Source organism: Tupaia chinensis, unplaced genomic scaffold, assembly GCF_000334495.1.
Source record: "Tupaia chinensis unplaced genomic scaffold, TupChi_1.0 Scaffold143796_1, whole genome shotgun sequence".
NCBI lineage: Eukaryota > Metazoa > Chordata > Mammalia > Scandentia > Tupaiidae > Tupaia > Tupaia belangeri.
This window is the reverse complement of record NW_006203646.1, coordinates 2,851,661-2,869,020: the sequence shown is the minus strand read 5'-3', so window position 1 is coordinate 2,869,020 and position 17,360 is coordinate 2,851,661. Positions and strand designations below refer to the sequence as shown.

General features: G+C 41.7%; 1 protein-coding gene across 1 annotated transcript in view; it reads right to left on the bottom strand.

Moving 5' to 3' along the window:
- Positions 1-12,522: 12,522 nt before the first annotated feature.
- The window catches only part of RNF145 (ring finger protein 145), a gene marked incomplete in the record, with an annotated part of 51,811 nt that continues 46,973 nt past the window's right edge, over positions 12,523-17,360 (bottom strand). Inside the window, 1 exon segment of the mRNA XM_027766936.1 lies at positions 12,523-14,133. Within this exon segment, the coding sequence (XP_027622737.1) occupies positions 13,774-14,133 (360 nt within the window).

Below are 17,360 nucleotides of genomic sequence, written 5' to 3'. Positions count from 1 at the left end.
TGAATGTTATGCACATACAGGCTTAGATCTTAACAAATTTTCTAGAAAAGCCAGGAATCCATATTTTTGGTGTGAAGCCTCCCAAGTATTAAATGTTAGTTCAATTACTGTCCAAGCAAAACAAAACTAGTTTGTGGGTCAGATTCAGCTCACGGTTTGGCAAGTCTGAGCCTGAAGATTGCCAGCTACTTGAGAGGGTGACCTGTTGGAAACTGATTCAGAAGGTTACTGGGCGTTGAGAATACAAAGGTTCAGCATGGGAGAAATGGCTCTGTAGCCCAGAAACGCTGGAGAGAAGAAGATCTACCTGCAGAGTGCCAAACTATACACTAAGCCTCCTGGATTTGGTGCACACTAGAATCACTGAGAGAGCTTTTCAAAATCACGATGCCCAGGCCTCATGCTAGCCCAACGAAATCAGAATGGCTAGGGTAGAACCCCAGGGGATTCTAACATGCTGCAAAGTTTGAAGACAACTATGCAGAGGAATTCTCTCTGATTCTGAGAGCCTGTCTCCACAGTGCTGATAAAGGTCATCTTTGCAGGGGAGTAAGACTGCCCCTTATAGGAGGCCCTTCATAAAAGGCAGGGAGAGTATATGAAGGTTTTCCCACAACTGGTAGAAATGAATCGGGAGTGACAAGCCTATCTTCTTAGTCACCCTGGACTTAAGAATGGTAGATGTCGCAAACAGCTGTGAGTAAGGAGATACTTTGACTTCCCATCATGGAACTCGTCACTATTTATTTTAGCGGTTTTTGCTTTCAGGTGCATGTGCTCACTGGAGAGAGACAGAGACAGTGAGAAGGCAAGTGAGAAATCATCCCCCAGGGTGAATGGCTGTGCTGCAATCCCTTTTCGTCATTCTCCTTCCATGCACCTGTGTCTAGCATGATTTTCAAGCCACCAGGTCTGGGACCAGAACTGCGGTTGGCCATGTGGGAGTCCAGCATTGTAACCGCTATGCTATCTGCTAGCCTCTTGTCACTCTATTGTTATTTAACAAGGCATCTCTCAAATGGATGAGAGATCCATGAGAGCAGGACTATGTGGGCCTAGAAATTACTTCCAGGTAACTGTAGGTCAGATATCCTGGAGATGGGAAGGTTGGAGGAAGGAGATACTGACTGAACCTCTGCTGTCATAACACTTTTTATGTAGAACCATGGTGTCCACATGTAAGAACAGGGGTGCGGTTTTAATGGAAGTCCTCTTGTGGCAGATACAGAATGAATGAAACCTGCAATGTGCCCAGCATACAGAAACACCCGGGATGTAGTTCCTAAGATGTCTTCCCTGCCACCTCTGTCCACTTCAGGTACAAGAATAAAAAATATATGTCTGCAGATGGACCAGCAGGTGGCATAATGGTTACGTTGCTGGATTCCCATGTAGTCAACCACAGTTCAAATCCTGAACCTGAAGGCTTGCCACTCATGCCAGGCATGTGTGTGTGCACACTCAAAATCCGAAGAGGAGAATGAAGAAGAAGAGATTGTGGCATGGCCATCTCCCGTGGGGGGTGATTTCTCACTTGCTGTCTCCCTGTCTCTATCTCTCTGGGGAGAACTATAGCAAAAATCTCTCTGAAAAAAAAAAAGTAAAATATAGGTCTGTGACTAGTACTGTTCTGAAACGGCTATGTGAACTCTGAGGTCAGATTGCTTAGGTTCGAACACTCTCCACTCTGGACATTGAGCAAGTCACCGAACTCCACTCAGCGAGTATTGTAAGGAGTTAATGCCTTACACGTGTAAAGGCATGGGAAGGGTACCTGGCACAGAGTCAGTGAGCTCGCATGTTCTTGGAGGATGTTAGAAAGAAAGGATGTCATGACTCTCAGATACGCATGTCAGATACTTGGAAAACATGGAAAATCAGTTCAGTTGACTAGGAAAGTCTTAATAAGCCCTAGCGGTCAAAACCTAAGAAGGAGAGGAAGGGGAAATAATTTTCTAGCTCTCAGACTCTGTTTAGCTCTCTTTTAGGAATCATCGAAAGAATTAAGTCATTTGTTGAGAATGACAGGGCACCTACTGATCCCTGTCCTCACGGTGGGGTGGGTGGTAGTGTACACTCACAGCCCACGCCCTTCCATCAGGTCTTGCTATGGGACACTGGATCCTGAGTGCATCAGATAGCATCTGAGTTCACTGAACTCCTTCCATCTCTGACTTCAAAGTATCGGGTCGTCGGGAAAGTCATGACATATTTTTCTATGCAAAAATGCATCATGACTTTCCCAACGACCTAATAGAATGTAATCGATATATGCACATTTATTTTCATATACATTATACTCTTTTATTAGTTCATTTATTTCCTCCATGAGTGAGAGAGGCAGAGAAAGAGAGAGAGAACCTTCAATAGGACTTTGATATCCCAATCCACTCCTGGCCCTAGCCAGCCCTAGATTACAAGCATGCATGTGCCTGGAGTACCAGGGAGGTCTCTGGACATCAAACAAGAACCTACCCATGGACTGCCTCAAAGAGTGTTGTCTTTACTGCTGTACCACCATATGATCTGTGTCCATAGATCTGACTGAAATGTTTGTTTTTATTTGCTTTTGTTATTCTAGAAATATGTGTGCCATATTATATTAGAAATATTCAAGTTCCAGGACCAGCAGCTGGTGTAATAGCTATGTCGCTGGACTCCCATGTGGTCGACCGTGGTTCGAGTCCTGGACCAGGTGGCTTAAACTCATGCTGGGCACGTGTGCGTGTGTGCCCAAGATCCCGAGAGGAGAATGGAGGAGAAGGAATTGTGGCATGGCCATCCCCCCTGGGGGTGGGGGTGATTTCTCACTTTCTGTCTCTCTGTCTCCCTCTATCTTTCTGGCAAGCACATGCACCCTATAGCAAAAAACCTCTCAAAAAGAAATAAAAAGAAATATTCAAGTTCCTTTTTTAAAAAAAGATATCTTCGCTATAGGAAGCATGCGCTCACTGGAGAGACAGAGAGACAGAAAGCGAGAAATCACCCCCCAGAGGGAAAGGTCATGCCACAATCATTTCTCTTCCATTCTCCTCTTGAATCTTGGGCACACATGCACACGTACCCAGTGTGAGTTTTAAGTTGCCAGGTCTGGGACTTGAACTGCAGTCGACTACATGGGAGTCCAGCAATACAACCATTACACCATCTGCTAGTCCCTCAAGTCCCTTTTCTAAGTAGTTAATACTGCTTTTCAACCTTTCTTACAGAAGGGTTTTTTTTAAAGTTTGGGTTTTAGGCCTGCAGTTGGCATGGTGGTTAAGGCACTGGACTCCCACATGGTTGACTGCAGTTTCTCAAACCTGGCAGCTTAATTCTCTCTCTCTCTCTCGTGAGTGCATATACCCAATAGCAAATTTAAAATAATAATAAAAGTAAATAAAATGAAATAAGTATTTCTTAAAATAAATGTTTTTTTCCCCCTGTAATTACCAAGTATACTTCACTGACAAGCAGATTGTGTTCTTAGGTATTAGTTCATCAAGCTAGTGTTTGCTTCTTTTCTTCTTAAATGTGTAAGAAACTATGAAAACCTGAACCCATAACCAAAGCTAAATGGCAATGCCATAGGCATAGCCCGTAGGCCTATAAGATAGATTGAAGTTGTAAATGCTGTAATACAAATTAGCTCAGCTAATTGGCTTCCTTTCCAATATGCAAGGCCTTGCAGATATCGATCCCCACCATCGCCAGCACCCAGACACAGACACGGGCCTGCCTTCCACGTCCTCCTCTCCTGAGCTACAAGATAAAGCTCATAATCACAGAGACAAATACAAGTGTCCTCTTCAGATTTCAGCAGTGCTTCCTTTTCTAAGTGGAGGGGAGGCGTTTCAGGGTAATTTAGAGAAGACTAGTGGCGTCTGAAAAGATTTATTAAGCAACTAGAGCAAAATGGGAATTTATAATGCTTATATTTATCTGTCCCTCGTGTGTGCCTCATAGAACGATTTAATATTTACCTTGGGAAGAAAGCAGTTTATACGTTAAATCCTCTAATCCAAGGCTTGGCTGCCCGCTCTCACGCAGTCCCGTTTGTTCTCACAACAGTGCAGCCGGCTGGTCCACACTGACCGTGCCTCTCACTCGTACCCAGAAAGCGTTTTCATACTGAATGGTACAAAGATAGTTTATAGTCAACAGCTTTCAACCTCCTTATCTTGATGGGTTGTAGCTTGTCATATAGTAAAATGTATTCTACACCCCAACTTTTTTTTTTGAGAGGTTTTTGCTATAGGGCACATGCGCTCACCAGAAAGAGACAGAGAGACAGAAAGCGAGAAATCACCCCCCAGGGGGGATGGCCATGCCGCAATCCCTTCTCCTCCATTCTCCTCTCAGGATCTTGGGCATGCACGCACATGCACCCGGTGTGAGTTTAAACCACCGGGTCTGGGATTTGAACTGCGATGGACTACATGGGAGTCCAGCGACATAACCATTACACCAACTGCAGGTCTCTACCCCAAGTTTTATTTACTTACTATTTATTTTCCCTTTGCCTGTAATTCACTGAGCTCTCTCAAATTGATCATTTTAAACATTATGCTATCCCGAAATTCTCGGTTTCATCTTTTCACCAAAGCTCACACGAACAACTTCAAGGTTAATAAAATAGCTCGCTTGCCCATGATATAAGACACATGGGCATTTGGATTTCTTTTCAGGTGTCAAGAGCTAACAGACAGAGCATCGAATTGGGATTCAGGAGGCCCACTCACTCTTCCCCGCTTCGCTATCACCTGCGCAGCCTTGACCAAGTCCTTAACTGGCTCTTTTGCAAAAAAGAACCACGGATCTAGACCTCTGAAGGCTGCTTCAGTTACAAGATTTTATGGTTCTCTAATGCTAGACGCTCACACGGAAATACAACTGACAGCATTTTACCTTCAAATATAGCTTCTGACATTTCTGGATGGTCCATCAAGCAAAATGGTTAGCGGATAGGCCAGACCCCACACGTGCACCTGCAGCATATGAGGGCCAGGCTTTGCTGCTTTATGGCAAAAAACCCGCAAGCTAGCACATTAGCCGAAAGCCTTACGCGCAAACACTCCTCACAGGCAAACGTCCTCATATGTATTTCTTCTCTAAGAATCTTCTCCCATAAAAGCAGTAGTCCCAAGAATAAGGAACCCTCCTCACTGAATTAGCAGGCATATTTGTTTTTAATGAAAGATCTCCACATTTCCATGGGATCAAAAATATCTGAAAAAAAATCTATAAAAAGATAACAGAGGCTCGTGCTCCTTTCCAAACCTGTGAGGTCCAAATCTATGGGTCTAGGCCTACACGTCCGCATTTTTCAAGCACTGCCCAGCCTGCTTCCATGGCCCATCAGAGACTGAGAAATGGGGCCAGCAGCTGGCATAGTGGTTTAAGCCCTGGACTTCCACATGGCCAACTGTGATTTGAGTCCCAGACCCGGGGGCTTGAAACTCAGGCCAGGTGCATGTGCATGCATTCTTCAGATCCCAAGAGAACGGAGAAGATTGGAGAAGAAGGAATTGTGATGTGGACATCCTCCCTGGGGGGTTATTTCTCATTATCTCTCTCTTTCTCTGTCTCTCTGGAGAGCACACATGCTCTATAACAAAAAAAAAAAAAAAAAAAAACTCTTTTAAAAAAAAAAAAAAAAAAAAACTCTCTTCAAAAAAAAAAAAAAGAAAGAAGGAAAAGGCAGAAACACTGGGCCATGGGAAAACCGAGTGATACCATAAAGTGCAAAACTTAAACATAGACCCAAGTTGGAAATATACTCAAATAAAACAGTTGGTCACTGATATTTTTGTTTACTACTCTACTATAATTAGAGAAACATGAAAACATGCAGATTCTGCACTATCACAAACTTATCCAGATTGCTTTTGATTTTTAATTTTTTTTTCATTTTGATCAATGCATAATATCTGCACTACACATATTCATGTAGGATTTGACCGTGATTAAATGAGATGCTAGACTTGCCCATTGTTCACCTTGGGCAGCTCCTATGCAAGCAGAAGAATTGATGACAACGAACTGGACACTGATGGCAGAGGGAGGGCACAGGGTAGACCAGAAACTGAGCCCTGTTCAGTTTATGCCAACTGTTGACAGGCAGAAATGAGCAACCTATGCAACAGCACCAATTTTTCATGAGGAGATAGAAATTGAGTTTGTAAGATATGCAGTCTTGGGACCAGCAGATGGCATAATGGTTACGTCACTGGGCTCCCACATAGTTGCCCGTGGTTCAAGTCCCGGACCCGGTGGCTTAAAACTCACACCGGACGTGTGTGCGTGCATACCCTAGATCCCGTAAAGGATAATGGAGGAGAAGGGATTGCAGCATGGCCATCCCCCCTGGAGGGTGATTTCTTGCTTTCTGTCTCTCTGTCTCTCTCTGTCTTTCTGGCGAGCACACACGCCTATAGCAAAAAAAAAAAAAAATAATAATAAAATTGGGGGCCTACCTCTATCTCTCTCAAGAAAGAAACACATTTTTAAAAAATTTTTTTAAAAACTGAAAGAAAAAAAATGTACCATGAAGCCAAATAATGAAACAAAGTAAAAATCATCACCTGAAAGCCCTACACTTATCATCTCTCTTCCAGAAACTCTGAGTTTGCTATCTGAGTTCAGTTAGACCATCAAAAACCACTCACAGAAGTGACTACATCTCTTTGGTGCACAAATGTGCTCTCCACCCCTAGAAAGAGTTCTCTGCCTTTTGAAAACTATGGGGTTTATAGAGGAGCCACATGCTCAGTTCACATGCTTATTCAGTAGATATTCGGAGAGTTCTTGTCCTGTACCAGGCGCTGGAAATACAAACATAACATTAGCTAAGTTTGATATTCAGCATAGTACATTAAAAAAAAAAAGACGCTCATTACTCAGTCTGTGGTAAAGACTAAAAAATATAGATGAGTAAAATCTTGAATAGAATATCTTAGAGATCATCTTTTTCAGGTGAGACTGAAGCTCAGAAAAACAAAGGCCAGTCAAGGATCACATAGCCAGAGAAGGAGCGAAAATGATAGCCCAGAGCGCCTGTCCTTTGTCCAGGCTCTTTTTACCACTTTCAAGTTGCCTGTTTCCCTAAATCCAAGGGGACAGATAAAGGACTGCCAAAGGTAATTAGCAGGCTCGATGCCACTAGGAGAGATGACTTTAGTTTGGAAGTTCTCATTTGGAAAGTAATAGAACATGACTAAATTAGCTCAGAATAATCCTAAATTGGTTCAGAATTTCCTCTATATTTATAGAGAGGATTTACAGCTAGTAAAAAGCCATTTTTTTAACCCTAGAACATGTAAAACAATAAAATAGCAAAGAATTGCTTATATATATTAACAATAGGGAGAAAAAGTCATGGCCAAACAGCCAATATTTCTAGAGGTTAGGAAAAGACACCAACGTGTAAGTGTAAGAGCAAGGAAATGAAAAGGACCCTAGACGCGCAACTAGTAAGATTTTTTTGTCTTCATCAGGAAATCCTGTCTTTACTCTGAAATGTATTCATCCATACAGTGCAGACTCCACAGGGTGAGAGAAATAAAGCCACGAGGATAATTCTATAAGCTATTATAGTATGTATGGTTATTTTCTATGTCCTACGTAAAAAAATAGAACCCTATTTATAAAAGCCATCCTGAAGCAGGCCAGCTTGAGGAGAAGCAGGAGGGCAGCCATTTTGAAATTAAGAAAGGCCTCTAAGTGCTGAGTCATAGGGAGGTCTGTTTGAAGAACGGTCAGATGAGAAACCAGGAAAGAGTTCTCTGCCTTTTGAAAACTATGGGGTTTATAGAGGAGCCACATGCTCAGTTCACATGCTTATTCAGTAGATATTCGGAGAGTTCTTGTCCTGTACCAGGCGCTGGAAATACAAACATAACATTAGCTAAGTTTGATATTCAGCATAGTACATTAAAAAAAAAAAGACGCTCATTACTCAGTCTGTGGTAAAGACTAAAAAATATAGATGAGTAAAATCTTGAATAGAATATCTTAGAGATCATCTTTTTCAGGTGAGACTGAAGCTCAGAAAAACAAAGGCCAGTCAAGGATCACATAGCCAGAGAAGGAGCGAAAATGATAGCCCAGAGCGCCTGTCCTTTGTCCAGGCTCTTTTTACCACTTTCAAGTTGCCTGTTTCCCTAAATCCAAGGGGACAGATAAAGGACTGCCAAAGGTAATTAGCAGGCTCGATGCCACTAGGAGAGATGACTTTAGTTTGGAAGTTCTCATTTGGAAAGTAATAGAACATGACTAAATTAGCTCAGAATAATCCTAAATTGGTTCAGAATTTCCTCTATATTTATAGAGAGGATTTACAGCTAGTAAAAAGCCATTTTTTTAACCCTAGAACATGTAAAACAATAAAATAGCAAAGAATTGCTTATATATATTAACAATAGGGAGAAAAAGTCATGGCCAAACAGCCAATATTTCTAGAGGTTAGGAAAAGACACCAACGTGTAAGTGTAAGAGCAAGGAAATGAAAAGGACCCTAGACGCGCAACTAGTAAGATTTTTTTGTCTTCATCAGGAAATCCTGTCTTTACTCTGAAATGTATTCATCCATACAGTGCAGACTCCACAGGGTGAGAGAAATAAAGCCACGAGGATAATTCTATAAGCTATTATAGTATGTATGGTTATTTTCTATGTCCTACGTAAAAAAATAGAACCCTATTTATAAAAGCCATCCTGAAGCAGGCCAGCTTGAGGAGAAGCAGGAGGGCAGCCATTTTGAAATTAAGAAAGGCCTCTAAGTGCTGAGTCATAGGGAGGTCTGTTTGAAGAACGGTCAGATGAGAAACCAGGAATGGGTTTTTGAAATAAAACAGGAATCAGGAGAAGGTGATTGACTCTGATTGATTGTAGTGAGGAATAATTTACGTGCTTGTATCTTGTGCTATAAATACCAAGAACATGTTGAACTTTGATGGTGCTTGCTGACTGTCTCCTGTATCCTGTTATAGAAATAAACTCCCTTCTCCAGCCTCTGCCTCTTGTTTCACTGACCAAACAGCAGCAATTGAACTTAGTTGACTGGTAACAATACCTACTTCCCTATCTTCAAAGGGGAGAGAAGCAGTATTTGAATTTCAAAAGCGGAAGATAGTAGACTTCAAAAAGAGATACAAAAGTGACCCTTGGGTAGGTAAGTATGCTTGTCTATGGGGGAGTTTTGCTACAATCAAAAGTGCAAGTAACTTAAAAAAGACCAATTACAAAAATGAGTGATTTTTGTTCTTTATAAATACTTTACTTTCCAAATAAGCAATATTGAAAAAAACTAGGAAGAAAATGTAAGCATGTATGTCTAAAAATAATCTAATTTCCTACCTTCAACTTGCCATGATTCTAAAATCAGAGAAATCTGGGTCAGTAGATGGCGTAGAGGTTCAGGTGGCTGGATCCCACATAGTCAACTGTGCAGTTTGAGCCTGAACCAGTGGCTTAAAAACATTCTGGGTGCGCGACCAGCAGTTAGCGTAATGGCTATGTCGCTGGACTCCCACGTAGTGGACCGCAGTTCAAGTCCTGGACCCGGTGGCTTAAACTCACGCCGTGCCCAAGATCCCCAGAGGAGAATGGAGAAGGGATTGCGGCGTGGCCATCCCCCCTGGGGGGCGATTTCTCACTTTCTATCTCTCTGTCTCTCTTTCTCTTTCTGGCAAGCGCATGCGCCCTATAGCAAAAACCTCTCCAAAAAAAAACCACAAAACATTCTGGGTGCGTGAGCACGCGTGCACACCCGTGCACACCCAAAATCCTGAGAAGAGAGTGGAGAAGGGATGGTGTTGCAGCTATCCCCCTAGTGGGTGGTTTCTCACTTTCTCTCTCCCTGACTCCAAGATGAGCATTTATGCCTTATAGCAAATAAAAATAAAAATTGGAGACACTCTGATTTTATAAATGCCAATGTGAAAGCAACTGAAGTGTAAACACATTTAAAACTTTTTTTTTCAAAATTGGCAAATTACATATTAATACTTAAATCTGTTTAAAATTCTTGTTTCATTATCGCAGCCACAGAAAACTACTTTAATGGGGACCAGCAGGTGGCATGGTGGTTAAGACGCTGGACTCCCACATGGCGTACTGTAGTTTGAGTCCCAGACCTGGCAGCTTGAAACTTACGCCGGGCACATGAGCGTGTGTGCCCTAAATCCCAAGAGAATGGAAAAGGGACTGCGGCATGATCATGTTCCTGGGGGTTGATTTCTCACTTTCTGTCTCCATCTATCCAGTGAGTGCACACAACCTACAGCAAAAGCTCTTTAAAAAAAAAAAAAAAAAAAAAAAAACTTTTTAAAACCTGGAAACTACAATATTTGTCCTTTTCAACCAATTAAATTCACCATTTGACATACCTCAAAAGTTTAAAAGCAGAGTTCTGATGTAAAATACTCATGAAAATAGCATACTCTTAAAAGCCTATTACGAATGTTTGAAAATCAGACCTCTAGAGACAGCTCTGTGCAAGTAGCATGATTTAGATTACTAAAACAAGTTTTATAAAGTAAGAAATAACACAAAATAGAGGGACCAGCAGGTGGCCTGGTGGTTAAAGCACTGGACACTCCCACATGGTCGACTACAGTTCGAGTCCCAGACCTGGTGGCTTGCTTTCTCACTTTCCCTCTATCACTTTCTCTCTGTCTCTCTCTCTCCAGTCCAATTAAAATAAATAAATGAATAAATAAAATAAAATCTGTCATCTAATGGTTCAGGAACACAGATTAAAAAAAAAAAAAAAGAAATAACACAAAATAGAAATACACATGAACTTAGTATGAATACTAACCTCGGTTGCCAAAGTTCATAAAGCGATTAAGTTTTATTCGTTTTTAAGTGAATACTGATTATGAGTGAAAGTAAGTGTGCACTGTCTGAAATTTAGTGGTAAACACGAAGTGGACAGGAACTGTGGCCCCAAAGGACCCCTAAGGGATTTGACTATTTTCTTAATGTGATCAAGAAAAATACAAGGGGGACTGAATCTCCTCAGTAGTACACCGAGGTGGTTTAACGTTGTCTTCTTAAGTCCAAAAGTTTGCAGGTGAAACCTATCACGACCGAAACACATTTGAAATGATGGATAGCGTTACCCAATGCTACTGCCCAAGTATGTAGAACTTGGAACAGATTAAGTGGGAGTTCTTGATGGTCTGTTTCGAACCAGGCGTAAGTGTCCTCCCACATTTTGGACCGTGTGTTAAGATGAAGTGTTCTCCCCAGAACACTGGTCACTGACACGTGTTCTCTTTCCAATATGGCAGACCACTGCCATGCTCTGCTGTAGCTAGAGGTGACAGGAGTTCTGGCCAACAGGTGGTGTGCAGAAGTGACGCCTGTGCACACCTCGGGAGAGCATGGGGCTGCCCGAGTGCAGCCTTTCAGAGCTGTCCCTTTGAAAGGGCCACAGAAAGGTTCAAGATAGACATATATCCCAGAGCCTGCACCAAACAGGTACCCCTGCCAAGTGGCAAATTAACACACATGTAGTACATACACCTTTGCAGTTTTAAAGCCTCTGAAATGCCGAGGGTTTGTGATTACATATTAACAAAACTCTCCTGGCTGAAGTAAAAGGATACCTACTACTGTCGGAAAAGTCATGACATACGTTTTTCTATGCAAAAATGCATCGTGACTTTTCTGAGGACCCAATTTTAATATTACAGTGACATTTGTTCGACAGGCTGCCGAGGGGCTCATCTGACTGGGTATGGAGAGTGTGTCTATTCCTTTTTATTTTTTTTTAACATCCTGTAAAGCGTATTGTATAAAAATGACACCAAAGACGTCTCTACTTACACTGAAGTGTCTGAGTACTTTTCCTTGTGAACATGTGAGAGAGAATCCTTTGGTCAAAAACTAAACAAGGTCACTCACATTCAGTGCTGAAGGATGACCAAAGTCACTAAGTCATCAATGACTTCAGGCTTATGTGCAATTTGATTCCAATAGGGCCCCCAAATCTTGAGTATTTGAACATGAATCTTTTACACAGGCTGAAAATCAGTCTTAAATCCCAGATCAGCATCACTAGGTATTAGGCCAGCAGCTTTATTACCACTAGGGGGACCCATCGGCTTGGTTTTCTGCCTAAGATGGCAGAAAGGATGAGAAACTCCTAACCTCACCTAAGGAGAAACTAATCCTAGTTTAGAAGCTTCTTCTCTAAATGTAGTATGGTGCAGGTTCCAGGCCAGCTAGAATCATCTGGGAAGCTCTGCAGTGCTTGTCCGCAGGCACCCCCAAAGTCTGATTCAGCTTGTCTGATGTGGGGCTCAGAAATGTGTAATTTGTTTTTAAAACGCTCACCAGATGCTCTGATAGAGCAGGACTTGCTACCACTGGTGCAGATTTCAAAGAACTAGCCCTTTTTAACCAGTTTTGCCATCTGCGGGTTATTTTTGACAAGGCCAAACAGACAGGAAGTCCAGTTTAGATAAAATCTCCTCCTAACAGAATTCCAGCAAAACACTTCAAAGTAATAAATCACAAGAACAAAAAACATAGTTATCTTCAAATTTAAATTTATTAAGACATTCAGCTATGTCTGTCAGTCTACATCCAAATTTACTACTAAAAATAAAATGAAGTCACATCCCACATTAGGAATACCAAGTCTGAAAAACACTTTTTGAGCCAAGCCTATTGTATAAATAAATGACTAGTTTCTTTTCATATCAAAATTCCCATAAAAAATTACATTCCCCCCTCCCCGGTTCTACCTGTAGCCATGATGAATGTAAAAATTTAAATATGACACATCCTTGTCAAAGAAAAGGTGCAAAGTCTATTAACAGCTTTAAAAGTGGCATTTGCAGAGTGTGATCATACAATTATGTACTCATTCCCAAAGTGCAAATATTGCCATAATTTAACACTGTTTTGATTCAGTTGCAAGAATTAAACATTACACAGGATTGAAAAGTATACCCAGGGCCTTTATCAGTGCCCTAAACCCCTTCCCACTTGGGTCTTCTAAAGCAGACTCCAAAGTGTTCATCAGAGTTTTAGTTTACTTCACACAGCCAGCAAAGTATACAATATATTAACAAAAGTTTCATATACATCAAAATATTGAAGACTCCATCATAAAGTTCAAGAGTCTCAGATTACATTAATGTACCCGCAAGGCCCAAGTGCCCACCCGCCCCCTCCCCTAAAGCACGTACAAAGAATGAGCGTGCTTCAATCTCTGAATACAATCAATGCTTCTACATCTTTGATTTCATTGCAGTGCTGTACAAAACTCAATAATAACCTGACTGAGTTCCAATTAACTGAGGGGAAGGGGGTGGAGGAAAGGGCTGGTCACTACTCGTACTCTGTAACAAGAATGTCTTGTCCCACAGAAAGCAAAGTCGGTTCCATTGCGGCCTGCTTCTTCCTGGGCCGTTCTCAAGCTCTCTGTCCTCGTTTGCTTAAGCCCCTTTCAAACACTCCAATCTGCTTTTATTGATCCCTCACAAATCAGGGGCAGTTTCTCATGCTGTGGAGGCTGAATTTTCTTGGCAAACCTCTACAACACATCGGCAGAGAATATATAAATACATTTTGATTAGCATACATTGCAAAATTTTCTCCCAGAATCTCGAGGGGAAGAAAGCCAGTGGTCTTCACTGAGAGTCTTCTTGGACCAGAGCCTTGGAATGTCATTTTCCCACCTACTCATCTCATACATTCACTCTTCACAGCTGGGCTGAATTCCACCTTGGGTTAGCTTCTCCAGAGCATCACAGTGTCATGCCTGCTTCTCTTCCTCTAGGCTGACCCAACAGGACATGCTTCATCTTTCGCACTGTGAGGACATTCTTGGGGTTCGACAGCTCCTTCTTGGCTGCCTGATCTGGCAATGTGCTCATTATCGTCCCTAGACCCTTCCTGTAGTCTGGTCCCTGGAGGATGCTCTTGGTCTGGGAGTTCAGGGCCTTCCTGAAGCACATTTTGCTCGGCTCCAGCATGAGGCTGTGGAGCCGGCTCAGTTCCTAATCCTGGAAGCTGGGAGGAGTTTTTGAGGTGGCAGTGGCACAGAGGGCAAGTCTCCTGGACATACAGCCATTTCTTAAGACAGCCTGCATGGAAGAAATGACTGCAAGGTGTGATCACAGCAGATTTCATGTCCTAAAAGAGGAGGAAAAAAGATGTCTTATAAATGACTAGTATGTAAAATATTTGGTGCTACCCCTCGAAGTTCTGATTCCAACATCTTTTTACAATGACAGAAAATTGTAACATAGATCTTAGAATAAAACTCAATTTATTTCAGTAATAATCCTGTTGCCATCAGACTCCCTTACATAAATATAAGAGTCACTGCCTAACTTAAAAAAGAAAAAAAAAACAAAAAACTAAAACCAAAAATGAGGAAGAAACGACCTTCTGAGCTGGGTTTTGCCTTAGTATGCACAGGTCACACAGCTGTATCAGTGTGAATGCTGGATCTCCACTGGCATGGCACAAGTGTAATTAGAAGCTCAATAATCTGATGAAGACAGGATTTTTCCACAGTTATGCTTCAACACAGCTGAACAGATTATTCTATGATGGGATTATTTGCAAGGAGACAAAATCAGCCACGGAACACCAGGGTATTGGCAAGGAAGTAGCAATTTCATTTAAGGCCAATGTATACACCCGGTTTTCAAGCTCTGGTCTGTATAAGCCAGTGTTTCTCAACTTGCATCAAAATCACTTGTTAATAAATGCGTATTCTTGGGCTACCCCAGACCTACCGAATCAGAATCTGAAAATGAGATTAATAAATCTACGGTTACAAGTCACCAAGTGACGTTTATGAACTCAAGTCTGATAGCCACCGGAACAGAGTGCTATGCTTTGCATTAATATTCCTTGTATAAGACATATTTGGGGAGGGAAGCCTGAGGACATCAAGTTAAAACTGTAGGATAAACATTTGTAGAGTCAACAATTAATTTTGTTTTAAAGTCCCAAAACAAGGAGATACACATGTTCCAGAAATTCCTTGCCAAGAACTGGTAACACCTGGGAGTCAACTTTGAAGCAGAAAGCCATCCAAGGAAAAGCAGCCAGCTGGGAAGCTAAGCGATTGTACTCTCATTTTTCTACGTGATATCAGCAGGCAGTCCTAGCACCTCAGAAAAAGTGATGTGACAACAGGAAATACGAAAAGACTCTTGAGTCTCGGGGATGGAGTATTTAGACACTGGCTGCCGAAGCTGATGTGCCCCGAATCCAATTTTGATATGCTTTGTCCTGAGTACAATGAGGCACAAAAGAACTGGAATTACTTTAATAATATACAGAACTAAGAGAAAGACTATTTAATGTAGGGGTGGGAGTGAGTTACATTACTTCTCAGCCACTTCAAATGCAAAAAATAACCTGGAAGACACTGTTTGCTGTATCTAAAAGTATGTTCTAATCAGTAAAAAAGAGGCACTGAAAAAATTTTTTACCACTAGGAAAAAAATTATTATAGGTAGTCTTAAATACAAACAAGTACATTTGCACCCCACATAGCTACAACAGTAGTTGGAAAAAGAACATGCCCTGGGCACTCACTGACACCACCTACAGTTTAATCTCACCAGCCCACACTCTCAGAGTGATGTGAAAAGGAACACAGGCTCATGGGTGCACATGATTTCTGTTACACACATCCAACAGTGCAGTTCAGGAGCAAAAGCTGTGAGTCAACCATGCTCTTGCACAGGCGACTCACGACGCAATTCTAGGCCTCGTTTTTGTTGTTTTCTTGCCACGGCAGTTTAAATACTACCTCTACTTCGTGCGAGAGGGTACTCTTCAGCTCCTTGTAAGGCCAAAGACAGCAGGCAGGCTGGCTTCAATGGTACTCCAGCTGGTGGCCTCCACCCCCCCAACCCCCACCAAACGTCTGCACTTCTCTCAGATACCCAGCAATGCACTGATCGGCACGTCCTCCCACCACCTTCATTAAATACACAAGACATCTCCCTACGGTGGGAATACCAGAAGGAAAGAGTCAGAATCTTGGCACACCACTTTTCGGAAGTTGCTGACTCCTGATTGTATGTATATATTTGATCAGATGTATGTCTGTGTGTGTATGTGTATTCAGGAGCAAATATAAAATACACCTGACCTGTTTTTCCTTTATTTATGGGTGAGCAATAATGTTGAAAACAACAATAAATTAGAACTTGAGGGACTAATTTGAAAACTTAATTTAGATATAAAATGAAAATATTTTATTAGGTCTTTAATCATTTCCGAGGCCCCACCTTTTTTTTGACCCAGGAAATTATCTGCCTGAAATTTATTTAGACCGAATTCCGGTAATGTGGTGACAATCTCAAGGGATACACTGTAGGACCCATCCAAATGGATTCTCGCTGAGTGAGTTACCTGATAACAGATGGCGCAAATATCATTGTGTTTCTCAAGCTGCTCTTTAGTAGCAATGGGTAATGATTTAATCTTATTCACAGCATCCCTGCGGAGAAGAAAGCTCTTCCACCCCAGTTGGGCTCGAAGCCATACATTATAGTAGGAATGGATGAAGATGATCATTGACCCCATCACTGTCCATTCTCCGAAGATGGTCTCTGAGACGCCATAGGCCACCACGCAGAGTGCCACGAGAAACTCCAGCAGGCGATAAGTGCCATTCACATAATAGATGACGTCATCCATGTTTTCCACTGGCTCTTTCCTGAATTCCTCCACCATAAATAAGACATAAATAAAAAGTGTTCCCAGAACCTGACAAAAAAAGTATGACTATGATTACTATGAAGCTTTTCCCATAGGCTTTTAAACAGTAACACATTCCTTGTGTGTGTACATACACACACACACATATATATAGTTATATTTAGACTTTTGCTATAGGGTATGTGTGCTTGCCAGAGAAAGAGAGAGACAGAAAGTGAGAAATTATCCCCCAAGGGGATGGAAATGCTACAGTCCCTTCTCCTTCATCCTCTTCTTGGGATTTTGGGCATGCATACACACATGTCCGGCATGGGTTTCAAGCCACCAGGTCTGGGACTAGAATCTTGGTTAGCTATGTGGGCTTTAACCACTACGCCACCTGCCGGCCACATTCCTAGTATTTTGAGGATGCTGTACTGAAAATCTAAAAAGGAATACTTTGGGAAAAAATGTTTTTGTAATTAAAAAAATGTTAAATAAATAAAATCTAAGGTGGAGACACGGGTATAATTAAAATGTGGGTGATCTTAGTAATCCAGGTATTAATATTGAAAAGCCAAACCTTCAGACATAACTTTCCCAAAATAATTCTGATAATTAATCAGTTTTCTCCTACTCATTCTTTTTCTTTATTCCCCAGGTTACAAAACTCCATCAATTTCATCTTAATT